Consider the following 17,730-nt stretch of genomic DNA (forward strand, 5'->3'; position numbering starts at 1 on the left):
CAACCTCTATACAGTAAACATACATCTGTCTAACACCTAAACCATTTAAAGATGATTATTACATATAATGGATCATTCACTAGAATAACTTGAATGGAAGATTTGAAAATACATAACATTTTACAAATAAGTTGTTTTATAATTAAATTATTTTCTCATCTTAAAACTTGAAATGTCTTTTTTTTTCTCAAAAATCTAAATGAAAACACTTGTCTTTTTTCCTTCATCCTTGGTTCTAGTCCTCCTTCATAGATTGCAGTTTGTATCCTTTATCAATCTATCTATCTCTAATCTGAGATCAGAAGAGGCAGATGAGTCTAGGAATGTTTGACAAACTCCAGTCATGTCAATGAGATGTAGTCACACCCAAAAACTTAGTTTGTCTGAAATAAAATTTATTTACATATTCATAGATTCTGGTTCACTGATACACGGTAACATGGTCTATTTTAAAACATGTCTTACATATATTAAACAGTGAATACTCTATCATTTTAAAGCTTTTTTGTTTTTTCTTGTCAAGAACTCAAGTTATCAACATGTCAGTAACAGATCACCCTAAAGATTTCTGCCTCAATCCAAAAACCTCTTCTTTGCCTGCACTCAAGTTTGAAGCTGTTAAGTCTGAAATGTACGGAAGCCCCAAGTGGCCATGCATTTCTACAATTAAATTCCTCTGTTTCCCTGAGATAACAGGACAATTCTGCAGGATCTGGAGAAAAGAAGCTTTGTTTTCTGGAGATAACTATATAATACACACAAGTGTGTATATTGCCTATTGAGACATGAAGCTGTTTCATCCTGTGTCAGGCCTTGATTGAAAAGATATACAGTATAACTCACTGATCAATATTTGCCTGCTCCTCTCACATTGCCACACTAAACAATGTTTCCTTCATTAAACAGCCTACATAGACTGTTGTTTTGTTGTCCACAGATTGTTGGTTGATGACTGGTTGGTTTTCTCCAGGTCTCAGGACCTTTATCATTATCTCAAAGAAACAGGGGAACTGAAATGTATAAATGTATTGGCCACTAAGGCCTTCCATAGAAATGCAATGTTATAAAGTCATCTCTAATAAGTGTCCATCTGTAACATATTCCACTTCTAAAGAAACATATTATTCATTATCATTAGCTACTATTACTGTTATTAATAATAATCCATCTGTGGAGTAACGGAACAGCACACCACTCCCCTGAGCTATGATATCTTTATTGAGTTTAGCACTGGTAACAAAACTAAAAAACTAAACTACACATTAAGACCAGCAGCACACGACACAAAGACTGAAACAACTGTGTGGATCAAGAATGAAGAAAAGACACAAGGGGAGGACAAAGTCGAAGCAAGTGGAACAAAAGTCTGGAGTCAAACATGGGAAATCAAAGCAGTTTCCATCTGATTGTCAACATGTCCTGTTATTGCTGTTTGACAAGAAAATCAATAATGATCAATAGAAAATTCACCTGCTGTGAGGAAAACGGAGTTGATTTCAGACAGTAGTACAGTAGCAATCATTTCCATGAGATTGAAAACATTTTTGTTGTGTTTGAGAATTAAAATCCAGTGCGTCTGTGGAGTTGTAACTCCTGCAACAGTTACATCAACACACGTTTCCATGTCGACAGATGACGATAATCAGTCTGCACCAAAGGACATTAGGAGGGTAATTCCTGGCTAACTATTATATATTCAATAATCTTTGGCATGCATGTGTTTTAAACTCGACACAAAGGAAAACCACAATAATAATCACTAGCGTACAGTAAGTGTACATCCAATACACCACTTTGTTTACAGTACATACAAAAAGATAACTTTCCAGAGAGAAAATATGGATCCTCGCCGGGATCTTTGAATATGTAAACAGGAAATAAGAAACGATGTGTAAAAATACCAGAAATATACAGGTTGTGTAAATCTGACCAGACTGTGGTAAGTTTGCATTTCTCTAGATCCTCCTCTCTGTCCAGAGAAGCAGAGTAATAAATGCCTTCCTGTTTGCTGCTCCTTCACTGTCAACACTCGGCAGGTCCAGTCAGCAGGATGGACGTGGCCTCCGCCTCAGATTCAGAGGGAGCTGCTCCTCCGTCACCATCTTGGCAGTGCCTGACTCCTCCCCCACACTCCAGATAATCCAGATATGGACAAAGAGCTGGTTCGTGCTGAACTGAGGTTTCAGTGCACGCTGGTTTGTGGCAAGTGTACGCACACCCACCTGCAGCCACACCCTCAATTTAACACAATTTTAAGCCTTAAAAAAATGTGTACAGTCATCACGAAGGAGGTAACCGTACCAGTCGTAGAAACAGGCTTATTTCCGCGGTGTAACATGGGAGTCTATGGGGACTGACTCACTCTAGTGGTCAGTAGAGGAACTACAGTTTTCAGCACGTCCATGGTGTTTGGCACACATACACACCAATTGTTCATTAAAACATCCAACCAGACAAATTACATGAGGGACTCGTTTGGTCAGATAGAGGTCAAGTGTACCTGAAGACTGAAGAAAGATCAGCTTGTGTGTGTGTGTGTGTGTGTGTGTGTCCGTATTCCTTCTGATGACACATTGGTTGAGGAAGAGGAATTTACAAATATGATGGTGCCTAAACTCAGTTTAGATATAATACAGTGATAAGATATCAAACAGCAGTGCAACAGTCTGGGCACTGTCCACACAAACACACACACACACACACACACAAATAAATAAATAAATAAACAAACAAACAAACATTAGTCCCAACAAAGCCTGTCCTTTGTCGCCCGAATCAAAAACAAACAGATCTTTTCCCGTCATGTCCCAACTCACAGGTTCCTGGTTCTGGATGATGTGGGAACACTGGTGCAGTTTGGCTGCTTGTGGTGGGAGTGGGGGTGGAGGAGGGTGGGGGTGGGGGGGGTCTACAGTAGTGAGCTGGTGGGGCTCCCGGGCAGCGGGGGGCTGTGGCTGTGCAGGGTGAGGCTGTGGCTGTGGGAGGGGCTGGGGCGGACAGGTAGCAGGTCGTAGTGGCTCGGGATGTGGCTGTTCCTGGGCAGGTCGTACGGGTTCTGAGGGTAGGTGGGAACCACCACCCCCCCGGCCCCCTGCACAATACTGATGGTCGGCTCTGAGGGAGGGGAGGGGGAGACAGAGAGAGGGAGGAATGAGCGGACTCATCACTCATCACTATAACAATTAAACGTTTTACGAGAAAATAAAGTAGTGTTTCCCCCTCAGTTGCACAACTCTTAAAAATGCACTTAAAGCAGAAGTAAGCGGAATATTTGTGTTAATATAAGTCTTAAATAGTTCTATCTTCCGACGGGAATCACTTGTATAGAGTGTTTGGTCCGAAACACGGGTTTGTCAGTCACTCTGCTCTGCTGTAAGCCGAGGAGAAAACTTTCCTTGTATCCTACAACCTTTATCCAATGAGGAGAGAGAACGGCATGAAGGGCTGTGTGTGCAGCCAAGGGATGCGTGTGAATGTGGTGACGTAGGGACGAGGACCACTAGATCCACGACGAGGGCGGGGGCTGCTAACTCCATTGGCTGACAAGAAGTTAGCCAAAACGACCGGATCGCTTACTTCTGCTTTAAATGATCTTAGCACTGTCACAGGCGACTGTCAGTCTGCATAATTATAAATGCAGTGCACTGCAACTGTAATTAATCCACATACAGTTGTAATATTGTATTACAGTTTTGTTCACATGTCTTTTGCCCTCACGTTGAACTTTCACCACTGCTTCCACTGTGGTTTTACTGCAAGTGGCAGATTAACTGACTCTGACTTTCAGTCGACTCATAGCTGTAAAAATTAAAATTCCAGTTAACGACCTGATAAAACCTCTTTACCCCCCCTCGGCTGCTCAGTGATGTGGTGACACGTCTCAGGGTTTCTTTTTTAACCAAAAAACAAGAAGCAAAAATGTTCTCAGATATCACACTAGTGTATCTTAATTTATGTCTGTTTTTGTTTTTGATGTGCTACAATTACAAATGTTATAAAATGTCATAAAAAACATAGTAAATATGTTTTCTCATCAGGTAGACCAAGTAAACATTATTTGTGGACGTTACCTTCAGGCAACATTGTATGACTGTGGATTAATAAGTAGTTAATCTGCATTTCATTATACTCACTTACTATATAATGAGCAGCCTTTTAATCGCTCATTAAAAACAGCATGGTGTATAATGTTCCAAAGTAATGAAATCTCATTTACTAAAATTATAGGATGTGGAAGCATTTTCACAAATTTGTACTTTTTTATTTAAATTTCTGGCAGCTCTGTCTTTTATTCAACTACATTTCCTAAATAAAATGTGTGCACTTAGAAATTTTCAGAGCCTGGAGAAGTCCTCGAATGTGATGTTTAAGAAGGTGTGGGAACCCATTATGCTTTACTCTAGAGAAGCCTTTGATACTTAAGTAATGTAAATATCACATTTTTTTTAATAAGTTATATTCTCAAAGGTGATTTTAACTTGAGCTCAGACACACACCAGTCGTACCCATGTCGTAGACGTTCTTGGTGGGCGCTGTGGTGGTGGTGGTGGTGGTGATGATGGCAGCGGAGCAGCAGTGCGTCATGTGTTCGTGATGAGCTGGCGACTTCATTTCCACGTAGCTGCTCTCCGAGTGTTTGCACACGCCCGGGGGGTCGTTGATGGTGGCGTACGGGTTCTCGCTGTTGAGGGAGCAGGTGCTGGACAAGGAGCCCTTCATGTAGTCTGCAGAGGAAACCACACACAGCTTGTTAAACAGGGATGGAGTTACAAACCACCATATTTGACAAAGACAAAGCTGCTTTTCTGTTCAACAACTCCTGCAAAGCATGTACAGTACGGCTCCTTATGGGTCATTACAGTCATATGAGACATTTCCAGCTGTTGTGGCTTTGAATTACATTTCTATACACACTGTTGCCCATAAAGTTGGAATGAAATATATATATTTTTTTACCTCTTCTCATGAAATGATTGTAACAATGTGATTTATTCTTGATAGATAAATCATCATGATGATCATTGCACCTGGTCAAAGGTGATTACTGATGTGTATAAATATGAATAAAAAGAGAAATGTGTCAGAAAACAAAATTATTCCAACTTAATGGGCAACAGTGTTGCAAGGAGAAGGCTGGTGATGTTTTATGTATATAAGAAACCATCAATCAATACATCATCAATACTTTTTTGATTGCTCTGCTCTTTGTGTCTCTAAGCTCTCAGCTTATTGATTCATACTGAAGATGTACAACTCAACAACACTCATAAATACATGGTTGCATTTTACTTTCATAGAACAGCTGGTCCCCGCAGTTCTAGATCAAACAAACCAGAGGAAATACAGCGTTTGGTTGGGACTATTTAGAATAAACATAAATAATACCATGAAAATAATAATAACAAACAAGCATCACCAGAGGAACAGAGGTGCAAGGCCGACATCAACATTCAAAACCAGCTTGGGTAAAAAAAAAAAACCAATCTGTGAAGCTGCATTTGGAGAAAATACACATTAAGTGGCAGGAAAACACACACGGCATTCAGTTATTGTGCAGGAGAGATTCCCCTGGGGGGGTGGGAGAGGTGGTGGTAGTGGTGGACGCAGGGAGGGTGGGGGTATCAGCAGTGGTGATGGGTCAGAGCAGCAGAGGGAAACACAGAGCGGGAGAGGAGGCGGATTCATCCTGCAGAGACACAAACACACCTGTTAACTCAGGCTGGTACAAATCAGCGACTTCAAATCAATAGCACATCACATTTCATGTCGACAGGGTAACGGTGCGTTCGGGTGCAAGAGCTAAGGCCGGGGGTTTTTTCACGCAGCACGAAAATATCTCATCCACGTGGGCAATTTTCTCCTCATATAAATCTCCCCCAGGCCACAGAAACCTGTTTCTCCACCTTTATCATTTTTGTCCTGGTGATTGTTTTTGCATCAACACAAAACATTAATACGACTTCTCCACAGTCCATCTCAGACGCCCCCGCCCCCCCGTCCACCCCCCACCCTCCACTAGACGTAGCTCTAAGGCTTTTAAAAACATCTCATTCCACCCCGACTGACCAAGTCATAAATTATCACATATCAGGCTGTTCCAGCTCTTTACTAATGTTTTTACACAGAGTGGTGAGATTCAGGCCCAAGACTTTGTTTCCATTAGATGAAAATATTCCAGATGTTTGTGCATCATTCCAGATGTTTAGATATTTGGTATCTTTGAGAACTTTGTAGGATGTTAAAGTCGAACCCATCAGAAAAGCTTCAGAGAGAGTTGTTGTTTTTGTCTTTGCTTTACTGCTCTTCTCCAGTCCAGTCCAGCCACAACAACAAAACCTACAACACACATCTGTCCTGTTGTTTCTTGTTCCTCATCATATACGCCAGTAAAAATAAAGCTTAAACTGGCTCTGGTGATTCACTGTTCTACTGTCCAGTCACACCTGGATGTTATTTCTTGTTGCTTCATGTTCAAATTATTCAACAATAGGAAAATACTTTTTTCATCCTGCATGTTCACATGACTTCTATATAAACCTCGTAAAGGCACAGAGGATGCAGCTCTCCCTCTAGTGAATAAAACAGCTAAACATCCGCAACAACCAAAATCATTTGCTCACAATCTTTTTATCGATTTTATCTTTTATACTAATACCAAACAGACTGATGAATGTGAGTGATGAGCTCATTCACTGGAGCAGAAATTAGGCATCTGACCCTCCACCCTCAGAGGGTTTTAATGAGCGGGATCTAGCCAGATGAGCTTGTTTTAAATACTGGAGCACCACAAGGCTGCGTACTGACACCTCTGTTGTTTTCAGTTTATACCACTACCATGGCTGTGCAGCAGCACAACTTAAATATGCTGTTGACATGGCTGTGGTTGGACCTAGTGCCACACCCGAGGAAGATTACTTCAGCTCAGTCACTTTGCTGCATGACTGGAGTCAGACGAGTCATTTAGAAATGAACAAAGCCGAAACAAAATAATTTATAATACAAAGAAAGACAGGGGAGGTTGTATAAGAGCAAATAGTTCAGCGGCCATCTGTGGTCTTTAACATGCAGCTCACGACAGGTGTAGTCAGGCGTGCTCCGGGTGCAGCCAGTCTGGTGAGAGATTTCATGTTGATAACTGAGCACAAAAAAAAACACGTATTCATATCTAATTATAACAACATGTGGTTTGATTCTGTTCAGTCTGACTCCAAACAAATGAACAACAAATGAAGCTGAGGTTCTAATGCAGGAGAGAAGCAGTCATTGGCTGAGGGGAACTGTTTCGAGCAAGGGGATTGGCTGGGGGAGTCAGAGGTTGATGAGGTCACGCAGGCTGAGTCCACCTCACACAGTACCTCTGTAGCGCGGCTCCACGTGGTAGCTGTAGCGCCGGTCGATACAGTAAACACCTGCACAGAGACATAGTGTAAGCAGCTTCAAGACTGGAGGTAACAACGATTATAAAAGATTTTAGACAAAACCTCCGGCTCAACATGTGAATCTCTGAAACTCTTTTTCTCAGTCACTTCTTTACTGTTAGCGACACAGTGTCTAATGTGAACACACACCTTTCACTTATGTCAGAACATGTGGTTGTTACACATAATAATAATAATAATAATAATAATACATTTAATTTAGAGGCGCCTTTCATGACACCCAAGGTCACCTTACAGAGCATAACATTTTAACAACATTAAACATTAACATAAAAGATTTGCAAAACATGTTGGAAAATGATTCAGGTTTCAGAAGAATATCACTTTAAATCTAATGGGCATTTGGTGAGTGGGTTATTTGAAGGGGGGAGGATCCTCCTCAGCCCTTCTGGCTGCAGACCACATCGTTTTTTAAAATTCATAAAAAAAACTTCCAGGAAAATATCAACAAATAAGGAATGTGCACAGCTCCACATCTGGATGTGCATCTGGGTAAGAGTTTAGAGGCAGAAGAAAGGGGGCAGGAGGTGTAGAGACTCTGACTGACCCATCTCACTGAGGTTGCAGTAGGCGCCCCACTCTGGAGCACTGTTCCTGTGTCGCTTCTTCACTTTCATCTGCAAAACACACCAAGAAAATCACCGATGACAACAATCTCCAAAAAATAACAGACACAGTCACAACCTTACAAACTCTCCAAAACAAAGACAACGTGCTTCTTCTACTCTTTGTATTTTATAGTACAGTAAAGGAGGATTAAAAAATGAATGTTGGTCACAGAAGAAAAACATGAAGATCAACCAGAGCTACAACAGTAACATGCTGCTGATCCACTAATGTATTAATACAATTTAATAATGGGAGGTAATTTTTAATCACAGTGGCTGCTGGTGAGTTAACTACCTCGACTGAGAAATGACCCACACTGATCTGCTCTCTCATCCTCACTGACAGGAAGTCTCATAGGATCTGAGCCTCCAAATGGGCCCTTTGGACTTTTTAAGGACCAGGGATCAAACCCAGAACCTTCTAGCCATGAGGTGACAGTGTTAACCACCTACCGCTGTACCCTCTACCTATTCTATATTTAGCACACAAAAGTACAAATGACTTAATATTAGTGAAGTATGATGATGCTGTTACTTGAAAAATGTTGGCTCATCTTTAAGTAGGCCCAAACCCAGAACTAGTCCTTAAACTCAAAGTATATACAATACATCCTAAAACACAAAACAGCTTAAACACAGAAATAAAGCTGTGATATAAAAGTATGAACAATGAAAATTAATCTCCTGTCATTTCCTGATTTTGAAGCATGTCGAGCCACTGAACAAAAATGTAATTATCTGTGAAAAAGAACACTCAGTGTGATTTCCCCTAAGCACAAGTGGAGCAGCTCTTGGACCCACCTTGGCAGAGCCCCTCTTGACGGGTTTGGCGTAGTGCGCGGCGTAGGTGCACGGCCCCAGGGTGCGGTAGCTGGGGTTGGAGAAGCAGCGTCCGGCCGAGCTGTTGCTGGGAGAGGAATCTGCAGAAGAGAGCAGGCCTGTGCACTGCAGCCCTGCTGTCACCACAGGGCGTCAGCGCAGACTCGCACCCTACCATCTACACAACATCGTAACACACGTGTGCACTCACACACAGACTTGATCCAGAGTTGCTGATTAAAGTGGAGGAACTCCTGCTGGAACCAAGAGGAGGAACGTTCATGTTCTCACACAATGTGGATAGGAGCTGAGACACTTTCTGATAACTGATTAATCGTTGAGGTCGTTGAAACAACAAATTCCGCTTGTTTCATCCTCTTCTCTGTTTTATATCACTTACACCTGAAAACGGAATATTTTGTCAAATTTTGGGACAAACCGACAGGCGAGGACGCCTCACCTGAGAGCGAGTAGTCGGTGGAGTTGATGTGCAGGGCCGGGGTGTAGGTGACGTTGGGCACATGGTGACCCTTCTCTCTCTGTCGGTAGCGGAACCAGACGACCAGGCCGAGCATGACCATGATGAGCAACAGCAGGAAGATGATGCCCAGCACGGCGCCGGCCGACTGCCGCTCCGACGCCAGCGCTGGACTGATCTTGGTGTAGGGGTTCAGCTCCTCCATCATCAGAGCCGCTGAGGAGGAACATGGACGGTCAATAAGTCAAACACCTGCAGCTGCTGTCAGAATGAAATATGCAAATCCTGTATTCAGTGGCTTTGAATAATATATATATTTTTTTTTTTAAAGAGATGGACTTATATGCTTTTCAATCTTTTTGCGGGTCTGTTTGCTGCATCTTAAAATGTTGATGGTCAGATCCTTTGTTTGAATAGAAAATAAAGTGACACCTGTGCATCATCATTTGTGATTTTTTCTTCTTTTTTTGTCCACTTATGAGAACGGAAACAAAACATATTGTTGCATTCTTAGTTCCTTATTTAAACATCTAGCAGTTCCTACAGTTTCCATCAGTTGTGTGTCTGCTATTATTATTACAGAAGATGGGGGATCTTACACCTTTTTACTAAAAAAAGTAGAAAAACAAACTGTAAACTAAAGAACAAACAGCAGAGACATTTCCATCCATCAGACCCTCACAGAACTCTTTGTACCTTCATCTTATAGAAACACTCTCACCATCTTATGGTGAGTTTTCTTAATGTGTGTTTATCCTGTCATCATATTTTGTACAATTCATCTGAATCCAGATCTGAAGAGGCAGCTTCACACCCATTAGCTCTCACCCTGGTCACAGCGGATGCCTTTGAAGCCGATGCTGCAGTAGCAGGTTCCCGTCACATAGTCGCAGGTGGCATTGTTCATGCACTCACACAGCTGCTGGCAGCCGTAGCCAAACGTCCCCGCGGGACACTCTGCACACAGGACAAGGTACATTCAACTCCAACTCTGACACTAATTTTATTCTAATTTCCTTGAATTATTTGCTTCATTATTTGAAGTCGTGTGAAAAAGGTGAAGAAATTATATGATTATTTTTCTTTCTTCTGCTTGTTCACGATCTGTGATTTAGTGTTGTCATTTTAATTGTTTTCTTTGGTCCATATATGAAATAAACATAATTAAAACACACATCTGGGTGTAACACTTTTTGTCTCATTTGCTTGTTGATCAACCTGACAAGGATCTGAGAGCAGAACTTTTGACGTGTTTAAATTCAAAAGCTGCCTCTAAAGCTCTTGACTGGAATATGTCATGGCCATTCATTAATATTAATGTTATTACTGATTTCTACTTTTAAAGGGAACCCGTTTCATTCATTTCAGCATGTTTATTGTTTGTTTTGTTTTGTTATATTTGATTGTTGTTCTTGTCAGCCGCCTGTAGGACACTCAAACCACATTAGCCTGTGTGTATGATTTGTTCACTGTGTTTATCTGCTGCTGCTGTGATTATTTGTGTCTGTAATACACTGGAGTTAATGTTTATGTTGAGTGAATATACTGTACAGTACTTCCCCTCCTTTCATTGTACATGATAATTCATTAGGTCTAATTCATCATCTGTGAAACTACAGAGAAATTGCTTATGGATAAAATAATAAAACAGAAACAATTCTCATTGTCTTAAAAAATTCCCATATTAAAGTTTCTCATATATAGATGCATAAAAATCCAATACTGCCATAAAGCGTCTGTCTTATATTCCTGTACTGTTGCCAAAAATGGTCCCATACACCCAGACATATTAAAGCTGTAGCTGTAAACCGTCTATATTGTCTCATTGTCTGTCCCTGTCAGCGCTGTGTGTCTGTCTCTGCTGCTGAGATTAACTCCAGTCCTCAGCTCCTTTTATTCTCTTACATGATTCTGTTAAAGCTGTTGATGGGATCATAGTGGAGCTGAAACTGAAAGCTGTATGTGTGCTGATGTACGACACAAACGTGAACACACTCACTGAGTTCACAGCTCTGTCCGATGAAACCCGTCCTGCACGAACACTGTCCGGTGATGTGGTCGCAGTCGGCCCCGTTCTGACAGCGACACACCTCAGCGCACTGGGAGCCGTAGAAACCTGTGGGACATCCTGGAGAAGGAAGCCACATGACAAGTGAACGTTATGTATCCGGCATCTGCAAGAAGGCAAACTTCACTTTCTCCAGACTCAGTATCTGAGAGATGATCCACCAATCTGGAGCTGTGTTTGGAAGCAGCTTTTCCTGGATTGGCTAATCCGCTCCGTCATGGTGGGAACAACATGGATCATCCCTGGAGAGGGAAGAACCCAGTTTGCAACTCAGGAGGTTTAAATGTCTGCCCAGAATTCTCTTTGGATCTTCCTCTTTTCGTTTCAGCAGCATCGACACAATGTTCACACATGTTGTAAAGAAAAGACAACTGTTAAGAGTGAGTTTCTGGGTCAGTTTTGACACCTTGTACAAAGCACAAACACTCAACAGCTACTCTATCAGCTGAACCTTCATACTAACAGATTTATATTTATACCATATGCTGATCATTCATTTGCTGCATGTTCTGACACTTTGTTAGATGTCATCATGTCCACGGGGTACTCTGGTTGTCTGGTAACACAACCTCACGACCCCAGGAAGAATAGTCCTTACCAAGGTGAGGACTAATGGGGATCCATAATAAAACTAAACTAAACAACCAGGTGTAGTGGCATGAATGACATCACACCTGACGAGCTGTGACGACAGCTGTGGTCAGGTGCAGCAGGATCGACCGAGGGCGGATGACACTGATACAAGACCTCTTGGTAACCAAGGTAACATGTATGTGTGATGGAGGAGGTGTGTCACTTGTGTCACTTGTGTCCTGCCACAGTGAGTGAGTGACATAAATGAAACTGTGTCTCTAACATTCAAGCAGAAAACTCTTCCTCTTCTTCTTTCCTCCTCCTCCTCCTCCTCCAACTTCTTCATCAGACTGAAGCTAATGATGCTCATAAAGCTCAGTTGGTGGAGCTCGGTGAGATGCCATAGAGTGAGTAACAAGTAAAAACATCAGGTTCAGTAATAGATGTGACAGCAGAGACCATGTGGTGCTGATGATGCAGCAACCAGAACATGAATTATCTGACTTCCTTTTTCCTCCTCTTTGTTCAATTTAATCAATTTAAGAAATGTTATTTGTCCGCAGGTGCCATTTTAAGATGAGCATGAATCATGTAGAAGTAGAACGAAAAGGAAACAGTGGGCAATTTGCTTCCTTGGTCTGAACCAAGACTTATTCACAAAGGAAAAGGAGGAATGAATGAAGTCTGCTTTTGGTATCTGCCACCAGATGGAGCTGTAGGTATGAGGAATTCCAACTCATTTACTCAAGGCAAAAAGTGAGGCTGCATCGCAACTGTGTGTGTGTGTGTGTGTGTGTTTGTGTGTGTGAGACCTACGCTGAGTACAGTACAGTCCGGTCCATCCAGGGCTGCAGTTACACTCCCCGTCTGTGGCGCTGCACTGGGCCCCATTGTGACAGTTGCATGTGTGGATGCAGTCTGGGCCCCACGAGCCTTGAGGGCACGCTGCCAAACACACACACACACACAGAGAGAGAGAGAGAGAGAGAGAGAGAGAGAGAGAGAGAGAGAGAGAGTTAAAAAAAGACGAACAAACACATACAGTAAATACGCACCATCTCCTCTTTACCACCCCAGCACATCATGTCATCGGCCTGAGGAGAGGACGTTCTGCTGCTTCATTAGCTGCTCAGCTGATTGAGTGATTGTGTGGGATGGATAATTAATGTCAGAGCCAATGGAGCAGCTGCTTTCTTTCTCTGTTGTCTTGGACGGTTCGATACGACTCGCTGAGGGGAGGGGGGGCAGAGAGGACGAGTGTGTGAAAAGAGGAGGAGGAGAGATTATTTGCTGCGTCTCACGTTTGGAGCAGTCGTCGCCGATCCAGCCGGGGTAACACTGACAGGAGCCGTCGATGGGGTTACAGGTGCCGTTGTTGGTGCACACGCACGTCTCAGCGCAGGCCTTGCCATACTTTCCACTGGGGCAGACTGTGGGGAAACACACACAGTCAGTCAGTTACCTAACAGGACTTCTTCAAGTGGTTAAAATAAAATATTAGGTCAAAACTATATTCTCCACACAATAAACTTCTGCCTGCTCATAAAAACTGAACAACGTGGTCACGATGCAATATCTCCAGCCTATAAATAACACATTAGAGTTGTCTGCCCACATCTTTACGAGTACTTTCTGTCATATTTTAAGCCTTTGTTAGGGTGTATGAAAGTAGGGGAGAGCGATGGCGATTACCATGCAACAAATGTACCTGAGTGGATTCACACTCACGATCAAAGCTTTAACCCTTAAATCACAGGGATACAATTTGTTTTTGTTCCTGTAACATCATGATGATGTGCTGATGAAAAAAGAAGCATGATGATGTTGTAGTGATGTGATGTTTAAATCTGTTTATACAACGTCTATCGCCGTCTCTTGTAATGTTGTATATCATGTCATTATAGATGACATAATATAAAAAAAGGTTTTTAAAGGTCAAAAAGGTGTTTACAATGAATTTCATGAAGTAATAACATAAACTGCAGATGAAAGTGAGCCTGAGTGATCAACACATGCAAAGACACAAAGATGCTACAAATTCAGAAAACATCTCCAACAATTTGACTCTCAACAGAGCGGATGTGTTTCTAAGGACACAAAAAAATTAACAGACATGAATGAAGCGTTTTAGGTCTTGTATTTAAAGATGTTAACACAGCTACTGTCAGTGGTGTTTGAAAATAATACCACGTGATTCATACTGTATATGATTATTTATATCTATTTATTTAATAGTGTTTAACTCAAGCTCAGTGGTGTGTAGCTATTATAAAGCAGTACCCTATTCTTTTTATTCGTTACAAATGTGATCACAGGGAGGGAAAGAGAAAAAGGAAACCAACTCTCTAACAGAAGCAGGAACAGAATGAAGCAGGAAAATACATTAAGAATCAAATGTTGTAAGTAGAGCAAATAACCTGGACGAGAGTGGAAAATATGATTCAGGCAAAATTCAAGTCTCTTACAGGAAGCATACTTCATCTAAAACAAGCCTGATTCATCGGCCGAGACCTTCTCCTTCTGTACATCATTCAAAACTTGTGTTAATCACCATAATGTTCAATTATCTTTAATTTGATGAGCACTTGGTTACAATTTAATAACATTTTCCTGTGCTTGGAAACATACCTACCCTAACTGTTGGAAATTAATCATCACTGCTGAACGTCTCTAATTCAATGAGCTCAGGCAGAGAAAACAGGTCGTCAGCAAGAAATAAAAAAGAAAAACCTGTTCAAACTTTGTCAAACAGAGCAATTAAAAGAGCCGGAAGAGATTTGTTTTCCACTTAATCATTTTAGGGTAATGCACATGTCGTTGCTTAAGGATGACATTTTTCTTCTTTTTTTTTCATTTAGATTTCACCAAATGTACTTACACTGATAAAATACTGAAACACAGAAACTGCAGTGTAGTAATATATTGATGTGCTGTGGGGTGTTTCGATTATTGCCAATTAACATGAGAAGACACACTGCTGCTTCTGTGTGTAATATTTCAACATAGCGTTTAGTTTGATGTGAAATCTGTGAGTTTATTAAGTTAAAAAAGTATTTCTACGACTTTTTATACAGAATCTCCAAAGTGTGATTCCCTAGACTGTGAGGCTGAACCATCATGTTACATTTTAAAGCGTAAAAGTTAGAAATACAATTATGAGCTGGCATTTCACTTGACCTCTCCGCATCAAACTTTAAAATGTTTTAGGACTATTTTCATTGCATTGGTATAACAGTGCATGATAAGAGATATGGTGTGCAGCCTACTGTCGCCTTCATAAAACACTGCAGCTGTATTACAGTTTCATGAATGTGTGCTTTTTCTTCCTGATGTTAATGTTTAGGGAGAAGCTGGATCAGATGAATGCATTATGTATATATACACACTAACTGTGTGGATGTTCATTATTTTTAGATGACTCCTCTCCACTAATTTGCATTTTACCACATTTTCCATCTGTTAAATAGAATTTATTGTCTTTAATAATAGGTTCAGCCTGTCTGTGCCTGTGATTGCCGTTCCCCTGCACATTGTTCCTCTAAAAGAATAAAACCCAGAGGGGGATTCTTAACTGTGAATACAGCTGCAATTAAGATCATCATGGATGCCTCAATGAAATCCCTCTACTTACGTAACAGTTACCAATGTATGACTAGTGTCTGTAAAGCCGAGTTCAAAGTAACAGACTCATGGATGAGCGACTGAAATCAAGAGAGTTTAGCTAAAGTAATTAGCAGGACAGGGACTGGTCTGTTGCTCCCTCGTGACCTGCTCTTAACTCTGCAGACAGTTCTCTTCACATTAAATGAGGGTTTGTGGTGGGGGGCAGAAATGTGGTTCAGGGGTTCATGATCCTCAGAGGATGAATTGTTTTAATGTGGGTGATACTTTGGCTTTTATTTTAACCAAGTCCTGGTGAACTGCTCTGAAGTGAACTTTCTGCTAAAGGCTCATTTATATGAAATACCATTTGGTCCAAAATGTCTACTTTGAATTTGCACATCTTAAGACAATCCAAAATAACGTCTTCTTTACGCATCAATTGTGTCTGAAGACTTCAAAAATAGCTGTGTGTGCGTGCGTGCGTGTCAGTTTTCAACATTATTGGTTGGGGTAAACATATCAACTCCTCTGGGGTAATGAGGCAACATTAAGCTGTGTGTTTGCATTTGTTGAGGTCATGAAGGCTCTTGATGGGGATTACAGTTTTTCTCGATTGTTTACACACATTTTCTGAAAGCATGCCTCATACTCTCAGAACTCTACACACAAATCCAAAAACACACACACAATGGGCAAAACCCCTAACTTCTCCTGCAAAATGAAACTTTACATTCAAAACAATGTTATTTATTCTCAAAATGCTATTTTAGTCTCAAATGACACACACAAACCATCATATGACTAGACATTTATAAGAACCAGTTGAACACTGATGTGCTCAGTGTAAAACACTATGATGAATGGAAAACACTTCTACTCCATTCATCATAATGACTTAGGCTCTTTTTTTTTTTTTTACTGTAACTACAGACAGTGCATATATATATATAAATGTGTTGTAAAATTTCAGAATATTGTTTTGATACTCAGAACACTCAAATACACGGTAACAAATGAAATGTGTGAAGACGCGACCGAGGTGGTCGTGTGGCGATGCAGCCGTGCTGATCTGACCACAAAAGAAAAAAAAAAAGAGTCGGTCAGGGTCAGCTGGTTTACGGCCGGACAATTTTGAAAGACTGAATACATCATTTTGACAAGATGAAACTACTGTAACATGTGGCTCACCTAGTAGAACAGCACTCTTTGTAGTCAAAGACTTTGTTCTAGTCTAGGTTCAAATCCTTCCATTGACATGCAATTTTGGTGATCAATGCATTTTTTTTTCTCATCATCATTATGATCTCTGCTATATACATATATATGTGTGTGTGTGTGTGTGTGTGTGTGTGTGTGTGTGTGTGTGTGTGTGTGTGTGTGTGTGTGTGTGTGTTGTGTGGCCTCTCTTTCTGTTTGGTTTCTCTCTTTTTGGTGTCAGTCCATCACTGCCTGTTTCCCTTTTTTGCTAAAGCTCTGATTGCTAATTGTAAAACTGTGTGACAGGTGTTTACCCATGTGATGAGTCAGTGTGCATAGTAGGGAAACTAACTTTAGAATTTTGAATAACAGTGTGTTACTCGTGAAAACAAGAGATTTTCTTCATGAAAATTGTGCCAAATGCAGAGAATTGTGTGTTGTGTTTTGAAAAAAGTGTGTTATAGAACTGCAAATTGAGTGTAAAGCAGGAATTGTGCTTGTAGTTTTGCAGACTTGGTTCAGGGGGTTGGTGCATGAGTTAGATGTTGAGGCCATTGTGCCTCAAGAACCAGAAATTGTGTGTAAACAATCGAGAAAAACTGTAAGTAACAGTCCATTTGAAAAGGTCATTTTAAACAGTGGTGAAAATGGTCAGAAAATGCAGATGGTAATAATGTTACCCTAAGTAAATATTGTTTCTTAATCACAATTTATACATAAATTAAGTTGATTTTTTTTCCTCTTGAGGCTCATACAGGGTCAGCCATGAAGAGAAAAGGTTCTCTCTTGTTGGATGGCCACCCCTCTTGTGACTTACACGATAATGTGAAAAATACAAGATGAAAAAACAACAACTCTTCAGTGACATTATTGTTTGTCTTGAGGACTCACTCACAAGCTGAAGGTTGGAACTGCAGGTCATGTAGCGCACACACACCAGCCAAT

The 17,730-nt window shown here is 41.0% G+C and overlaps 1 protein-coding gene across 1 annotated transcript in view; it reads right to left on the bottom strand.

Moving 5' to 3' along the window:
* Positions 1 to 2,908: 2,908 nt before the first annotated feature.
* LOC311007616 (uncharacterized protein) overlaps positions 2,909 to 17,730 on the bottom strand; it is a gene marked incomplete at its 3' end in the record, with an annotated part of 130,752 nt that continues 115,930 nt past the window's right edge. Inside the window, 7 exon segments of the mRNA XM_084000869.1 lie at positions 2,909 to 3,114; positions 4,506 to 4,724; positions 9,327 to 9,560; positions 10,173 to 10,301; positions 11,344 to 11,472; positions 12,802 to 12,930; positions 13,287 to 13,415. Of these exon segments, the coding sequence (XP_083856995.1) occupies positions 2,909 to 3,114; positions 4,506 to 4,724; positions 9,327 to 9,560; positions 10,173 to 10,301; positions 11,344 to 11,472; positions 12,802 to 12,930; positions 13,287 to 13,415 (1,175 nt within the window).

Source organism: Trachurus trachurus (genome assembly GCF_905171665.1).
Source record: "Trachurus trachurus genome assembly, chromosome: 3".
NCBI classification, from domain to species: domain Eukaryota; kingdom Metazoa; phylum Chordata; class Actinopteri; order Carangiformes; family Carangidae; genus Trachurus; species Trachurus trachurus.